Source organism: Drosophila teissieri, chromosome 3R (assembly GCF_016746235.2).
Source record: "Drosophila teissieri strain GT53w chromosome 3R, Prin_Dtei_1.1, whole genome shotgun sequence".
In the NCBI taxonomy this organism is placed as follows: Eukaryota; Metazoa; Arthropoda; class Insecta; order Diptera; family Drosophilidae; genus Drosophila; species Drosophila teissieri.
In genome coordinates, this window is record NC_053032.1 from 29032152 (window position 1) to 29046586 (window position 14435).

The 14435-nt window shown below is 46.1% G+C and overlaps 3 protein-coding genes across 7 annotated transcripts; 2 read left to right on the plus strand and 1 right to left on the minus strand.

Annotated features, from left to right (window-relative positions):
* The first annotated feature begins 381 nt into the window (after nucleotides 1–381).
* Nucleotides 382–2889, plus strand: LOC122619146 (probable cleavage and polyadenylation specificity factor subunit 2). The gene is made up of 2 exons (XM_043795893.1): nucleotides 382–625; nucleotides 685–2889. Exons 1-2 carry the CDS (start codon nucleotides 477–479, stop codon nucleotides 2804–2806), a joined length of 2271 nt encoding a protein of 756 aa, XP_043651828.1. The 5' UTR covers nucleotides 382–476; the 3' UTR covers nucleotides 2807–2889.
* On the minus strand, nucleotides 2845–4878 carry LOC122619147 (pre-mRNA-splicing factor Slu7). Its single transcript, XM_043795894.1, has 4 exons — nucleotides 4205–4878; nucleotides 3917–4145; nucleotides 3676–3859; nucleotides 2845–3609 (listed from the first exon to the last, which is right to left on the minus strand). Exons 1-4 carry the CDS (start codon nucleotides 4803–4805, stop codon nucleotides 2899–2901), a joined length of 1725 nt encoding a protein of 574 aa, XP_043651829.1. The 5' UTR covers nucleotides 4806–4878; the 3' UTR covers nucleotides 2845–2898.
* A 91-nt stretch (nucleotides 4879–4969) lies between these two features.
* LOC122619403 (protein kinase C) lies at nucleotides 4970–13925 on the plus strand. Of its 5 annotated transcripts, none has more exons than XM_043796321.1 (11): nucleotides 4970–5180; nucleotides 6929–7254; nucleotides 7460–7653; nucleotides 7725–7782; nucleotides 7848–7960; nucleotides 8040–8113; nucleotides 8725–8756; nucleotides 10232–10302; nucleotides 10362–11580; nucleotides 11728–11867; nucleotides 11927–13925. In XM_043796321.1, the coding sequence occupies exons 2-11, from the start codon at nucleotides 7101–7103 to the stop codon at nucleotides 12086–12088; spliced, it is 2217 nt and encodes a 738-aa protein (XP_043652256.1). In that variant the 5' UTR covers nucleotides 4970–5180; nucleotides 6929–7100; the 3' UTR covers nucleotides 12089–13925. The 5 variants fall into 5 exon arrangements, with proteins under 5 accessions (XP_043652256.1, XP_043652257.1, XP_043652254.1 ...); XM_043796322.1 differs by lacking the exon at nucleotides 4970–5180 and adding an exon at nucleotides 5804–5901; XM_043796319.1 differs by lacking the exon at nucleotides 4970–5180 and adding an exon at nucleotides 5910–6045.
* Nucleotides 13926–14435: the final 510 nt, after the last annotated feature.

Below are 14435 nucleotides of genomic sequence, written 5' to 3' on the forward strand. Positions count from 1 at the left end.
ATATGAGTAGTCATGCAGCATAGCAAATTGTTCATAAAAAATATAACAACACTTTCTACACTAACAAGGGTATCCGCTGTTCTTTGAAACAGCATGACTCCACCCTGATAAATAAAACAGTAATTTGATTAAAAAAATTATGTTTGCTTATGCTTGTTTGTTGGTACTTCCACTGATAAGCACAGTTGTAGACATTGACTCATTGAAGGGGAGGCAATTGAACTAAAGAAGGTTGTAGCCTTTAATACGTATGTATGTATGACAGCCATAAAAGAGTTTTAAATTCATATTATTATTTCAAATGTTTTTAAATTCATTAAAATGGGGTAGACTGTTCGGTCAACTGGTACTCACTGTATAAACAAAGCAACAGCACTCTGGCAACGCCGTGATAGCTTTGCATCCCTGGACCGGCGGAGAACTCTGTGTTTTCTTGTACAACTTCAACAAATGCGGCGGCTGTTTAATTGGCAAAAATGACATCCATCATCAAGCTGCACACTATATCTGGGGCGATGGACGAGTCCCCGCCATGCTATATCCTCCAGATAGACGATGTGCGGATCTTACTCGACTGCGGATGGGACGAAAAGTTCGATGCCAACTTCATCAAGGAACTGAAGAGGTAACAATTGTATACGCATTGCAGGAAAACAATGATATAAGTATTTCGTCTACTCCCAGGCAGGTGCACACCTTGGACGCCGTGCTGCTGTCCCATCCGGATGCATATCATCTTGGCGCCCTGCCATACTTGGTGGGCAAGCTTGGGCTTAACTGCCCCATCTACGCCACCATTCCCGTGTTTAAAATGGGTCAAATGTTCATGTATGACCTTTACATGTCGCACTTCAACATGGGCGACTTCGATCTCTTTTCGCTGGACGACGTTGACACGGCCTTCGAAAAGATCACCCAGTTGAAATACAACCAAACGGTTTCACTGAAGGGTAAGGGATATGGAATATCCATTACGCCTTTGAACGCAGGACACATGATTGGCGGCACCATCTGGAAGATCGTCAAGGTAGGCGAGGAGGATATTGTGTACGCCACCGACTTCAACCACAAGAAGGAGCGCCACTTGAGCGGCTGCGAGCTGGACAGGCTGCAAAGACCTTCGCTGCTCATTACGGACGCCTACAATGCACAGTATCAGCAGGCCAGAAGGAGGGCTCGCGATGAAAAGCTCATGACCAACATCTTGCAGACTGTGCGTAACAACGGCAATGTACTGATAGCCGTGGACACGGCAGGACGAGTGCTGGAGTTGGCTCACATGCTGGACCAGCTGTGGAAAAACAAGGAATCGGGTCTGATGGCCTACTCGTTGGCCCTTCTTAACAATGTGAGCTATAACGTGATTGAGTTCGCGAAGTCGCAGATCGAATGGATGAGTGATAAACTCACGAAGGCTTTCGAAGGTGCCCGCAACAATCCCTTCCAGTTCAAGCACATCCAGCTGTGCCACTCGCTGGCGGACGTCTATAAATTGCCCGCTGGTCCAAAAGTGGTGTTGGCCAGTACTCCAGATCTGGAGAGCGGATTCACGAGGGATCTCTTTGTGCAATGGGCCAGCAATGCCAACAATAGCATAATCCTCACTACGCGCACGTCACCCGGCACTTTAGCCATGGAACTGGTCGAGAACTGCGCACCAGGCAAGCAAATCGAATTGGACGTTAGGCGAAGAGTTGAACTAGAAGGAGCTGAGCTGGAGGAATACCTGCGCACACAGGGCGAGAAACTTAATCCCCTCATCGTAAAGCCCGATGTGGAGGAGGAGAGCAGTTCCGAGTCCGAGGACGACATCGAGATGAGCGTCATCACGGGCAAGCATGATATCGTGGTCAGACCGGAGGGTCGCCATCACTCCGGTTTTTTCAAGTCCAACAAACGACACCACGTGATGTTCCCCTATCACGAGGAGAAGGTGAAGTGCGATGAGTATGGGGAGATCATCAATCTGGACGACTACCGCATTGCGGATGCGACGGGCTATGACTTTGTACCCATGGAGGAGCAAAACAAGGAGAATGTAAAGAAGGAAGAACCGGGCATGGGAGCAGATCAACAAGTTAACGGAGTAATTGGCGACAATGATGTTCAGTTGCTGGAGAAGCCGACTAAGCTGATAAACCAACGCAAAACAATCGAAGTGAATGCCCAAGTCCAGAGGATTGATTTCGAAGGTCGCTCTGATGGCGAGTCCATGCTAAAGATCCTCTCCCAGTTAAGACCTCGAAGGGTTATCGTCATACACGGCACTGCCGAAGGCACACAAGTGGTGGCCAGGCACTGCGAGCAGAATGTCGGTGCGCGCGTTTTTACGCCCCAAAAAGGCGAAATCATTGATGTCACCACAGAGATCCACATCTACCAGGTACGTCTGACGGAAGGACTTGTCTCCCAGCTGCAGTTCCAAAAGGGCAAGGACGCGGAGGTGGCGTGGGTAGATGGTCGCCTGGGCATGCGCGTCAAGGCCATCGAAGCACCCATGGACGTTACTGTGGAGCAGGACGCGTCCGTGCAGGAAGGCAAGACATTGACTCTGGAAACACTGGCGGACGATGAGATCCCTATCCACAACTCAGTGCTCATTAACGAGCTGAAACTGTCCGACTTCAAGCAGATTCTCATGCGCAATAACATCAACTCGGAGTTCTCCGGCGGCGTACTCTGGTGCAGCAACGGAACTCTGGCATTGAGGCGTGTGGATGCCGGCAAAGTGGCCATGGAGGGATGTTTATCCGAGGAGTATTACAAGATCAGGGAGTTGCTGTACGAGCAGTATGCGATCGTTTAATATTAAATATGACGTTTGTCTAAACTCCGCATGTTTTACTTATTAAGATCCGAAATCGTTTTAATATAAGAATATAAATTGTACTTTATTGCCTACATAAATTGCAGCATGGGATCTTCGGCCCTTGGCCGCTTCTTCTTCCACTCCTCGATCTCGTCCTCTGTGGGCGCCTTCACATCATACATGCTGTTGTAGGCTCGTTTGCGATCGTCCAACTCCTCGGGAATATCTTTTTCCTTTGTCTTCTCCTGGTCCTTGGTCTCCTTATTCTTGGATTTTTGCTTTCGCTGCTCCTTGGCCTTCTTTTTCTTCTCGCGCTTTTTGGACTTCTTCTTGGACTTTTTCTTCTCTGGTTTTACCTCCTCCTCTTCGGATGAGGAGGATTCTGAACTCGGAGCTGAGTCCACTTCGGAGGCGGGCTTTTCTGGTGGCACTTCGGGTACCTTAAATTGGGTTTGAGCTGCGGGTTCTGCTACAACTGCTGCGGTGGAGCTAGTGGGATGCTGTTCCGAGTAGCCCTCTGGTTCCTGCATGCCCACGCAGTAGGAGTTCTTGATGAAGGACTTGCAGCACTTGTAGCCCCAGCGACCGGCGTTCCAGAAACTGCCCCACACCGTTGTGTGGTTGTTGATGTACACATCCTCCTCGTAGATACTGCGCGCTTTCGGCTTCTCCACGCCCTTTATCACCTTGCCGCTGCGAGAATACTCGATGTACTCCTCGGTCTGCGCCAGCAGCAGTGACTTTGGCGGAACCTGCAGATGCTCTTCGCCTCCGTATTTCTCCACAATGTGTGTTTTGGTCTGGAAAAAGAAGAAAATGGTTGTAGTCATTTTTCAAAGGAAATGCCAGCCCTAAAAATTACTCACACTCGACTTGAACTGCTCCTTCTTCTGCTCGTACTCTTTCTGAAGCAGCTCCAACTTAGTGGGCTCGGCTAGCAGATGCACATCAACTCCTTTGCCATGTGCTTCCCAGGCAAACAACTGGGCGGTGGCTTGGGCTGTAGTGTCTCCAGAAAAGCGCACAAAGTTCTCGCCAGCAAACTCAGCTCTGCAAAAAGGACAAAGTTAGGGAATTTATTTATTTGTACACGTTTTAGTCACTTACTCCTCTTCGGGAACGGCAGGATTGGGATTGTCACGCATAGAACGTGTTTTGGGATCGTAGTACGCGGAGTTAGGGTCCAAGTTCCTCAGGTACTTCGCCGTATCCTCGCGGATACGCAAGTTGCGCACAGTAATTCGCTGTTTGGAATCCACCTTGGTGCCGGGCATGTCCACTTCGTCCACATATTTGTCCTCGTTGCCCTCCTCATCGGATATTTCGGCATCGGGATCTAAGGATATAAGAATATATGATTAAAACTATAAACACTCTGAACACACTTTTACGTACCATTTTTGAGCTTCTCTGCTTTGAGTTGGCGCTTGGCCTCTTCCACCTTTTCGTACTCCTCAATGATCTCTCTGTGATTGGCCGGATCGTAACTGCTCCAGCGATCTCGTTTCTCGTCATAGTTCACAGCCGCTTCATTGACCAAATGCTCGTCGTGTACGACGATGGATTCAGCATACTTGGCTTGGACCTTCCGCGGCCGCTCCAGGCAGTCCTTGCGTTTGTGTGTGACGGCGCCGCAGTTTTCGCAAGCTCCCTTCCGGAACTTGGTAATGATGCGTGTGGTGTTGAGTCCCTTGGGAGCCCTCTTGTCCAGCTGTCCTTGCTCGTCCTCGTGCTGGGGCCGCTGATGCTTGAGTGTGGGCCCCGCCGATCCGTAATACCACGGAGCATTCGAAATGTACTGCGGAATGTGCGGATTTATGTCGCGACCCTCCTCGTCGACGGCGGCTGGAGCTGTTCCCGCTTTTCGAGCCTCCTCTAACTCCTTCGCCTTGCGCCAGTCCTCGCGGGATTTCTTCTTGGGCTCCTCCTCGGCATCCTGATCGTGTTTGCTCAGGATGATCTGCGAGACGGGTGTGCGTATGGGCCCCGAGCTCATATTGCCAGATTTTATTTACTAGATAATATTAGTTGTAATATTTATTTCCCTTTATTGGTATCGGTTATCGAAGAGTGTTGGTAAGCGGAGAAGCTGTTACCTTAACAGCGCAAGTGTTGAACAAGCTGTAGCACCCCCACGATATGTATCGCCCACCTTGGCACATCCCTAACGTTTTTCCAATAAGAATTGGCGTGAAGTGAACATTTTTATCAATATTAATACGCGAAACCGTTTTAAAGCCAATAAGAAAACTACCCAGCAATGCAACAGAAAATGCTGGACACTGTGATTTTGTGAAACTATTTAAATTCGTCGGAAAACCAAGGAAATTATCTGGGAAAACCAATCAATTTAAAACGCTGTGCAAACAGGGTGCGTGTAACTGTGTGCGTGCATGTGTGTATAAGCGCATACATATGTCGAGCGTGTGTGTGTGTGCTCTAGTGTGAAGGCATCCTTAATTTTTTCGCACACATAGCTGAACACTTTTTCTCTAATATACAAGTTCCTGCGCGCGCAGATAAATTAAAAGATTTTTTTGGTTCCTTGTTGATTGCAATATTTTCTGCCTATTTGTTGTCGTGCATAATCAATTCGCATAAATATACATAGCAAAGAAGCGTTTCAATAACTAAAGTTTTCTAATCGTCAAACATTTTCTATATACCAACAATAGAGAGAGCAAGAAAGAGAGTGGTATATATAAAAACCATCGATGGGACTTTCTAAGTCTCTCCGTGTCTTGTGCTTGAATGTGAACCAAAAAATGTCAGCTAAACGTGTGTGCTATAATCGAACGAAGTGCCTGACATTCAACTTAAAAAACAGAAAAATATAATTTTTTGAACAACGAACATTGTGCGCATTTTCTCTGTTTACCAACACTGCGTACGTTATTGTCAAGCTGACAGTTGGACAGTACGGCAACTCTGCCAGCTGGAAGACCTTCGTTTTCACCAATTAGAAAATTACAAATTTTCCAATTGGACGGGTTAGCCAAACGTTTAGTTAATTGAGCGCACTTATTGGCGTTTCGTCAGGTGTTTCCGATTGGAGTGGGCGTGAGTCGCGCGTGTGTTGGTGGGTGGCAGAGGTGCGAGAGAGAGGCAGCATTGAAAATTCTTGTTGTTCTCTCTTTGTTGTTTAATCTGTGGAAAAAAGCTGACTGCGCGTGTATATGTGTGTGAAAGTGTGTGTATATGTGCCATACATGCACACAAAGAATTTGCATAAAAAAGTGAGCAAGCAAAGGCATTATATGTAATCAAAGCTAAACGACACTGAAAGTACTCAAGATTGTGTGCGAAGAAAAGGGGCAACTACATATGTATGTACTTGTTCCCACCAAATTGCCAATTAGAAAGCGCTTTGTATCCCAATTGGATGCGCATTAGGCTAGTGTAGAGATTAGCGTACACTGAACAACAATCTGTGGAATTGCGAAATAAACAATGTTGCACTCCTTGGAATGATTTATACGCTAGAAATATTACCATAGCAGATGATGGTCGCGCACTATTTTCGATTTTTGTTTCACGGACTGTTGTCGTTTGAGCGATTGCCTAATGTACACACACAAACGGGCAGAAACACAGTGGCGGCCAAAATAGTAGTGGCCAACGTATAAATGTAATTAATTACAGATGAAAGAAATTAAAATAAGCTCATTTTTGTTGGCTACAGATTTTCGTTGTCTTAAAATATAAAAATATTACAAAATGAACACGCATTTCTTTCTGTGAATCATGAATACTCCCAATTTAACACAGAATAAGTCAGCCCTATTTTGAATCATCGTTGTAAAAATATGAATGCTTGAAACTAAAACTATATTCTTTGTAAGCTGATATAAAATAGTTTATACGCAAGGAAATAACTCTATGGGGTGAAAATTCCTTTGAAGAGATACATTATTCTGACCGCTGCTGTGGGCGCAGATATGTGTGTGCACAAATTCCATCGATGCGAGGCTTAATCGACCTTGGGAGTGATTCGAGTATACCGCATACGCCATTCATGAGTGTCAATGACCTACACCAACATTGGCCCACAGCGCGAGATGCGAGTGGCTGTCGTTCGATTCATTAACTCATCTGGAATTGCTCTCCATTCGATTGCAGATCAGGATCACCAGCCAGCCGCACACCACCACAAGCCGAGTGGTCCACCGCTGCTCCCCACACAGACACGCAAGGACATCGCACGGAGGACCGAGGAGCAGCCGGATCAGGAGTAGGATCAGGATCGGGATTAGGAATAGGACAGGACCGGACAGTCACCGATCCCACGACCATGTTCACGGGCAAGCTGCAGATCAAGGTGTGCGAGGCGAGCGGCCTGCGGCCCACAGACTTCCAGAAGCGGCACAACCTCACCTTCGGCAAACTGGCCGACGAGCAGCTCATCGATCCCTATGTCTCCATAGATGTCGACGAGAGTCACTTCGGTGAGTGTCCCACCTCCTTTTCAGTTCATTTCATCCATTCAGAAATGGATGAGAAACTAAAGTCGGTTAGTTAGTTATAAAAGTTAGTTAGCTAGCAAAAGTGTTGCATACTTAAAAGGGTCATTAATGGTTAAAGCAGTTAGCTTTGATACACCATTACTAACTATCTATCTATTTATCTATTTATCTCGTTTTTTTGATACAGATCGAGCCACCACACGGCCAAAGACATTCGATCCTGTTTGGAACGAGCAGTTCGTCCACGACGTGACCAATGTGAGCAACATCAACTTGACCGTCTTTCATGATGCCGCTCTGCCGCCGGATGACTTTGTGGCCAACTGCATCATCTCCTTCGAGGACCTCATGCAGAGCGAGACGGCTGTACAGGATCTTTGGGTGGGTTTCAAATATATATACCAGCTACATCCCTAAGAGTTCTTTTACTAATACTTATTGACATCTCACAGGTTAACTTGGAGCCGCAGGGCAAGATTCACGTCATCATTGAGCTGAAGAATCGCACGGGTACGTAGGCATATGAAGATGTGAAGGAAGTACTGCCGATGCTGATCTATTCCGTACGATTTCAGATAAAGCCAAAGCCGAGGCTGTGGTGGAGCACACCGTGGCCGTCAACAAGGAGTTCAAAGAGCGCGCCGGATTCAACCGCCGTCGCGGTGCCATGCGTCGTCGGGTCCATCAGGTGGGTGTCCACTTAACCAGTTAACCAGTTAACCAGAATGATCGTGCCTAATGGGTTTCCTTCGTTTTCTTCGCACCAGGTGAATGGGCACAAGTTCATGGCAACGTTTTTGCGTCAACCCACCTTCTGTTCGCATTGCCGGACGTTTATCTGGTAAGTGGAGCCGAGCACACATGATCGTACAACTCTCGTAACGAACTCACCGAAGGGCTGAAACATCTCCGTACATCCTAAGTTGTATACGCAGTGATTAATCTGAACATGCATTTAGTTTTGGGACCTGATTTACACACACCTTTCACCATCCGACCTACTTTTGATTTCGTTTCGTTTCGATTCGATTCGATTCTACTTCGGTTGATCTATTACCTCTATGTTCTTAATGTACCACTCTACTCCTCATCACTCATCATCGCTCCACTTGGGCTCACATCTCGCATCTCTGCTCCTTTGGGTGGCTCACTCTTATGCGGTTTTAGTTTCCTTGGTTCTCCACCATCCATTGGCATTAACCTGGTTTCTCTGGTGGGCTATTATGCTGCTTGGGTGGCTGCTGGGGTCATCTGGGGTTCACGATCTCATCAATGCTTGATTTCTTTCGGCGACACTCATCCATTGAAAGTTATACACTAGCACACTCGCAAGCACACATACCACACACACACCACACACACCAAACCACCAAAGAAACACAACACAAATCATTCAGTTACCAAAAAATATATATACATACAATAGCCATGGAATTTCTTGCCTTTTTGCAGGGGAATTGGTAAACAAGGCTATCAATGTCAAGGTATGTGTTTTGCTTCAGACTAAACGGAATTGAAAACCAGAGCAGCTCAGCTCTGGCGCTTCGGAGCTCCAGGATGAGCCCCCGACAAGCTATATCCAATCCATATCACTTTGCATTTGCTTGTTACGTTCGTTGTACGCTGTTCGTTGTTCGTTGTTCGTTATTCGTTGTTCGTTGTTCGTTGTTTGCTGTTGTCGCTGTTGATGTGATTGCCATTGGGTTTCTTTGGCTGCATTTTGAGATCAGTTATACGTACCACTTTATCATACTCCGAAACTATTGGCCAGCCTCAGGCATTGTCCAATGCATCCATCACTTGCTTGAGTCGGAACAGGTCCTGTCCCCACTGCACCATAAGTCAAATCGATCTGGATGGTCGCGTCCGCGTTCCCATCACATTGCATTTTAAGCTGACGTTTGCAGGATCAAAACAGATCGGAGTCACAGAATATTCTTTATAGGCTTTCTGCTATTTAAATTAAATTATCACATATACATTTAAGTTTGTCCGTCCGTCCATTTACTAGAAACATATTCTCCTGCATGCTATAGATAATCCCAATCTCTGGGTTCTAGAATCTTAAATCAGCCCTTTTTTTTAAGAGATGAAGACTAGGCAGTTATCAGTTATCTAGAAACCAATGTCACTAAACATTAAAACGCGAAATCTTCAGAACTGGAATCATTGGTTAATCATCTACTTAAATCTATTTCCTGCACGATAAATTATCTCTTTGGTTTTCGAGGGATACGTAATCGAACGAGCATAGAAATACTACATAGGATTTCGTTTTATTTACTTTAATCCATTGTCATGAAAAAACAGAACTGCTTTTTTGGCTGCCTTCGTCATTTCTCACTCTTCCAAGTAGTGTTGGTTCCAATATCTCTGGCACGAAGCATCTAAATGTTGTGATTAAACCGAAACACTAATTAGAGCACAGACACTGACCAAGCACAACTTAACTCCACTGACCAACATGTGAATAATCACACTGCACAGCAAGAAACAGTCGACGGTTTACCAACTAATTCAAAACTACTGTCCACCCAATCGTGGTATTCGAGCAGGACCTCAGCCCATTTGCGGCCACCAATCCAACTCGAATGCCACGATGGCGGACTTGTGTCTAACCCTGAATGTTTCAACGAGCTTAATTCAAACGAAATCCTGTAAATATATACACATTCGTATGTCTAGAGTTTAGGCTCGGAAGAAAGTCGCTTGGAATATTATTATATTATGAAGACACTTTAAATCAGCTAATTGATTTCTAGAGCTGTGTATCTTTTGATAGAAAAGATAGATAGTTCATAGTGTAGCATGGCGATCTTCCTTCCGAGCTCATAGATTTTCATAGAGTTCTGGATTCTTTGGCCACTGCACTCTGCCATTGAAGAATCCGCGATGCGCCAAGTGCCCAGTTTGGATACTAATGATTACGCCTTTGGTTTCTCTTCCCCGAAAACTCTAGTCTGCACGTTAGTTGTACATAAAAAATGTCACCTGTCGGTGGTGTCCAAGTGTCCGGGCATGCGGGACGAGGTAAGTGCCAATGGGATAACCCAGCCAGATCGCGTTGATCTAATCGCGAGCCTTTCCAGCAGCAAACCAAAGTGGAGGTGGTGCCCGCGGGCCAGCGGTTCAATGTGAATATGCCGCACCGCTTTGTGGTGCACAGCTACAAGCGGTTCACCTTCTGCGACCACTGCGGATCCCTACTATACGGCCTGATCAAGCAGGGATTGCAGTGCGAGACCTGCGGGCTGAACGTGCACAAGCGGTGCCAGAAGAACGTGGCCAACACGTGCGGCATCAACACGAAGCAGATGGCCGAGATCCTGAGCTCGCTGGGCATCTCGCCGGACAAGCAGCAGCCGCGCCGCTCCAAGTACTTGAACCAGCAGGGCGAGGACAACTATGGGGCATCCCTGGGCAGCGATGGCGACGGTGCACCGGGGCAGTCCTTTCGCAGTTGCGCCTTGTCGGCGGACAGCCTGGCCACCTCGACGACGACGCTGACCAGCGGCTATAATAGCAGCAGCTGCATGAGCCTGGCGGTGGGCGGACCGGGAGGCAGTGGGGCCACTGGAGAGACGCGTCCGGGCAAGTGCTCCTTGCTGGACTTCAACTTCATCAAGGTGCTGGGCAAGGGCTCGTTCGGCAAGGTGATGCTCGCCGAGAAGAAGGGCACCGACGAGATCTATGCCATCAAGGTGCTCAAGAAGGACGCGATCATCCAGGACGACGACGTCGACTGCACCATGACAGAGAAGCGCATCCTGGCGCTGGCCGCCAACCATCCCTTCCTGACTGCGTTACATTCCTGTTTCCAGACCCCGGACCGCCTGTTCTTCGTGATGGAGTACGTGAACGGCGGCGATCTGATGTTCCAGATACAGAAGGCGCGTCGATTTGAGGCCTCGCGTGCCGCCTTCTATGCGGCGGAGGTGACACTGGCGCTGCAGTTTCTCCACACCCACGGCGTCATCTACCGCGACCTGAAGCTGGACAACATCCTGCTCGACCAGGAGGGCCACTGCAAGCTGGCCGATTTCGGGATGTGCAAGGAGGGCATCATGAACGGCATGCTGACCACCACCTTCTGCGGCACCCCCGACTACATCGCCCCGGAGATCCTCAAGGAGCAGGAGTACGGCGCCTCCGTCGACTGGTGGGCGCTGGGCGTCCTCATGTACGAGATGATGGCTGGCCAGCCGCCGTTCGAGGCCGACAACGAGGACGAGCTCTTCGACTCCATCATGCACGACGACGTCCTCTATCCGGTTTGGCTGTCCCGCGAGGCCGTCTCCATACTGAAGGGTGAGATTCGCTATCCCAATCTACTTTCTTACTCAGCAAATAGAGCGTACATTACTTACTAGTCTTACTTACTTACTGACGTGTCGTATTTATAATATTTGCTAGGAAAACTAACAGATACTAACCCATGTTTGCCCACATCCCCAGGTTTTCTCACCAAGAATCCGGAGCAGCGACTGGGCTGCACTGGCGACGAGAACGAGATACGCAAGCATCCATTTTTCGCCAAATTGGACTGGAAGGAGCTGGAGAAGCGCAACATAAAGCCACCATTCCGACCGAAAATGGTGAGCTAAATGCATTATATTATGTACAACAACATTACTTATATCGATTGTGTATACAGAAAAATCCACGCGATGCCAACAACTTCGATGCGGAGTTCACCAAGGAGGATCCAGTGCTCACACCGATTGGAAACGAGGTGGTGCGCTGCATCAACCAGGACGAGTTCGCCGGCTTCTCGTTCGTGAATCCCAAGTTCGGACCGGAGCGCAAAGTCTACTAAGGCCCAACGATCGCAGTTCACGTTCACCTACCAGTTGGATGGGTGGCGATGCGATCTGGAGCCCCCTTGAGACTGGGTACCCCGGTCGACATTGGGTGGCCCAAGCCCAGCCAGATCGCCATCGCGCCGAGCTGTCATCCAGCGAGTAGCGCATCCCCCCAGCAAAAGCAGTCTAATATTTTTCATTTCCCCATTTCCCGTAACTCCCCGGCGCACTCGTTCCCATTGTTGTCTGTTTCCAGCCGTAGTCGTGATGCTCGTCCTCGTTTCGTTTCGTTTCGTTTCGTGTCGTTACCGGTCCTGTGTGTAGATCACTCATCCACATCCAACTACCAGTGCCAATTGTCGAAACTGCTAGCTTCAAATTGAATTGGAGTCGCTACAGTCACCCGAAACCTTTTCCCGCTTCAAGCTCCACGCCTGTTGGAATTTATTTATGTTGTTTGCCAAGCTCCCAAGAACAGAAACCAACACAAAAACAAAACACAAAAAAAAAAAACACAAAAAGAACAAAAAAAAAAAGAAGGAAAGAAGGAGTGTAGGAGATACCCCCACCCATCTAGTCAATGCCCAGTGGCTGAGTGCATTTTGTTATTAGTTATTTATTGATTGTTTGACGTGCCGAATCTCAAGTTTCGCACTCACAGACCGACAGCATCCAAGCAGAGCTCTATTTACGGGAGGCGAGGCACTTGCTCCAAGCGAATCTCAAGGGAATTTCTAACACAATAGCCGCAATGTGCCGTCTGTACCACATACACCATACACCAAACACCAAACACCAAACACCATACACCATACACCATACACCAAACACCATACACCACAATACATGCGACCACACGGAACTAGTTTCATTTGTTTTACGTATTCGAAATCTTGCACAACTTCCTTCTCAAGTATTAAAGCGATATTATTTTAAAGTTACCTTATTGTTATACATAAATATTTATAAAATGAAAACAAACAAACAAAAAGAAACAAACAAAACAAAATGAAGCCAAAAAGCCCTAATACAAACGCATACAATTTACCAACAAAGAGAAAAAGAAAGTAAAGCTAACTAATCATAGAGGTAAAGCTAAACCCACAAAGAGAATGTCTATAAAATTCATATTAATTTATGCTAAAACAAATTATGAATACAAAACGTGTTTAGTCTGTAAGCAAAAATCGAGGAGGAGGAGAACAAACAAATTATATATATAAAGTATATATATGTGAACCATATAAATTGTGAAACTAAAGCATATATAATACACACAAATGGCAAAGATTTAGCGTAATGAGGAAAACCCAAACAAAATTATATGAAATGATGAAATGTGGCATATGGAAGATAGGAGACAAACAATATGACTTTTATGTGTTGATTTTAAAGCCAAAGACTCAAGCTAAGTTCTATTCGCAATTAACTGCATTCAAATCTAGCATAAATTTGATTGGTACCCCCTTAAATGTTGTTACGATTATTATTTACTCCATAGCGAATTTCGAGAGGCGAAATTGTTTCTGTTTTTCGATTTCCGTCTGCCAAGGCGAGAGGAGGAATTATGCTAAAATAAATCATTAATCGTAAATCATTGATGGTAACTATACAAGAAGGAATAGCAAAGGAAGGATAACAGATGATTTATTAACTTTAAGCAGCGTTGTTAACTAAAAATAAAAATAAAAATCGTAAGGCAAAGGCAAAGGCAAGCATAAACACACATTTGTATGTAATAATAACGCCCAGTGTCTAATAATATTTGTGAAATAGCAAGCCCAGCGTAAGCGCTAGTTACCCATTTACAATTTAAATGTTAACCCAAAGTATTTTCAAGAACGCATTTTACCAAAAAAAAACCAAGCAAAAAAACACGAGAAATAAAAACAAAATAAAACAACAAAGAAAAAACAAAACACAAGAAATTAAGGACGAAGTATAGGCAAAATGTTGAGAGCTATGGATAATTTTATAAGCAATGCCCTCAGAGGCCGTTGCAAAGATAGAGGCGCGTATTCAATTAAATTTAAACAAAGAGTATAAAAACAAGCAAAACTCCAGCCAACAAGATAAACTCATATGAACATAGGTATAAATCCTCGATCGGCATAGGGATCGTAATCAGGATCAGGATCAGGATCAGGATCAAGATCGGGATCGGGAATAGGTCAATCGCTGCTGGTCAAGCAGAGCACAGAAAAAAGGGTACATTTAATGGGAGAGAAACTGAGGAGGGATTAGAACAAATCGCGTGACCGTAACCTGACAAAAAACAACAAAAAAACAAAATTTATAGGAAAATGTGCAACCAAAAATGTTTGCTATAAGCTCTCACCAAATACGCAAAGCTGAACGCTC

Bases quoted from the DNA above. Each gene is read 5' to 3' on its own strand.
- LOC122619146 (XM_043795893.1), top strand. From the start codon at position 477: ATGACATCCATCATCAAGCTGCACACTATATCTGGGGCGATGGACGAG. The intron at 626-684 runs GTAACAATTGTA...GTCTACTCCCAG, and splicing joins TTCATCAAGGAACTGAAGAG to GCAGGTGCACACCTTGGACG.
- LOC122619403 (XM_043796319.1), top strand. From the start codon at position 6,008: ATGTGCCATACATGCACACAAAGAATTTGCATAAAAAA. The intron at 11,581-11,727 runs GTGAGATTCGCT...CCACATCCCCAG, and splicing joins GGCCGTCTCCATACTGAAGG to GTTTTCTCACCAAGAATCCG. The intron at 11,868-11,926 runs GTGAGCTAAATG...TTGTGTATACAG, and splicing joins CACCATTCCGACCGAAAATG to AAAAATCCACGCGATGCCAA.
- LOC122619147 (XM_043795894.1), bottom strand. From the start codon at position 4,805: ATGAGCTCGGGGCCCATACGCACACCCGTCTCGCAGATCATCCTGAGC. The intron at 4,146-4,204 runs GTACGTAAAAGT...TTATATCCTTAG, and splicing joins AGCAGAGAAGCTCAAAAATG to ATCCCGATGCCGAAATATCC. The intron at 3,860-3,916 runs GTAAGTGACTAA...TCCTTTTTGCAG, and splicing joins CCTGCCGTTCCCGAAGAGGA to AGCTGAGTTTGCTGGCGAGA.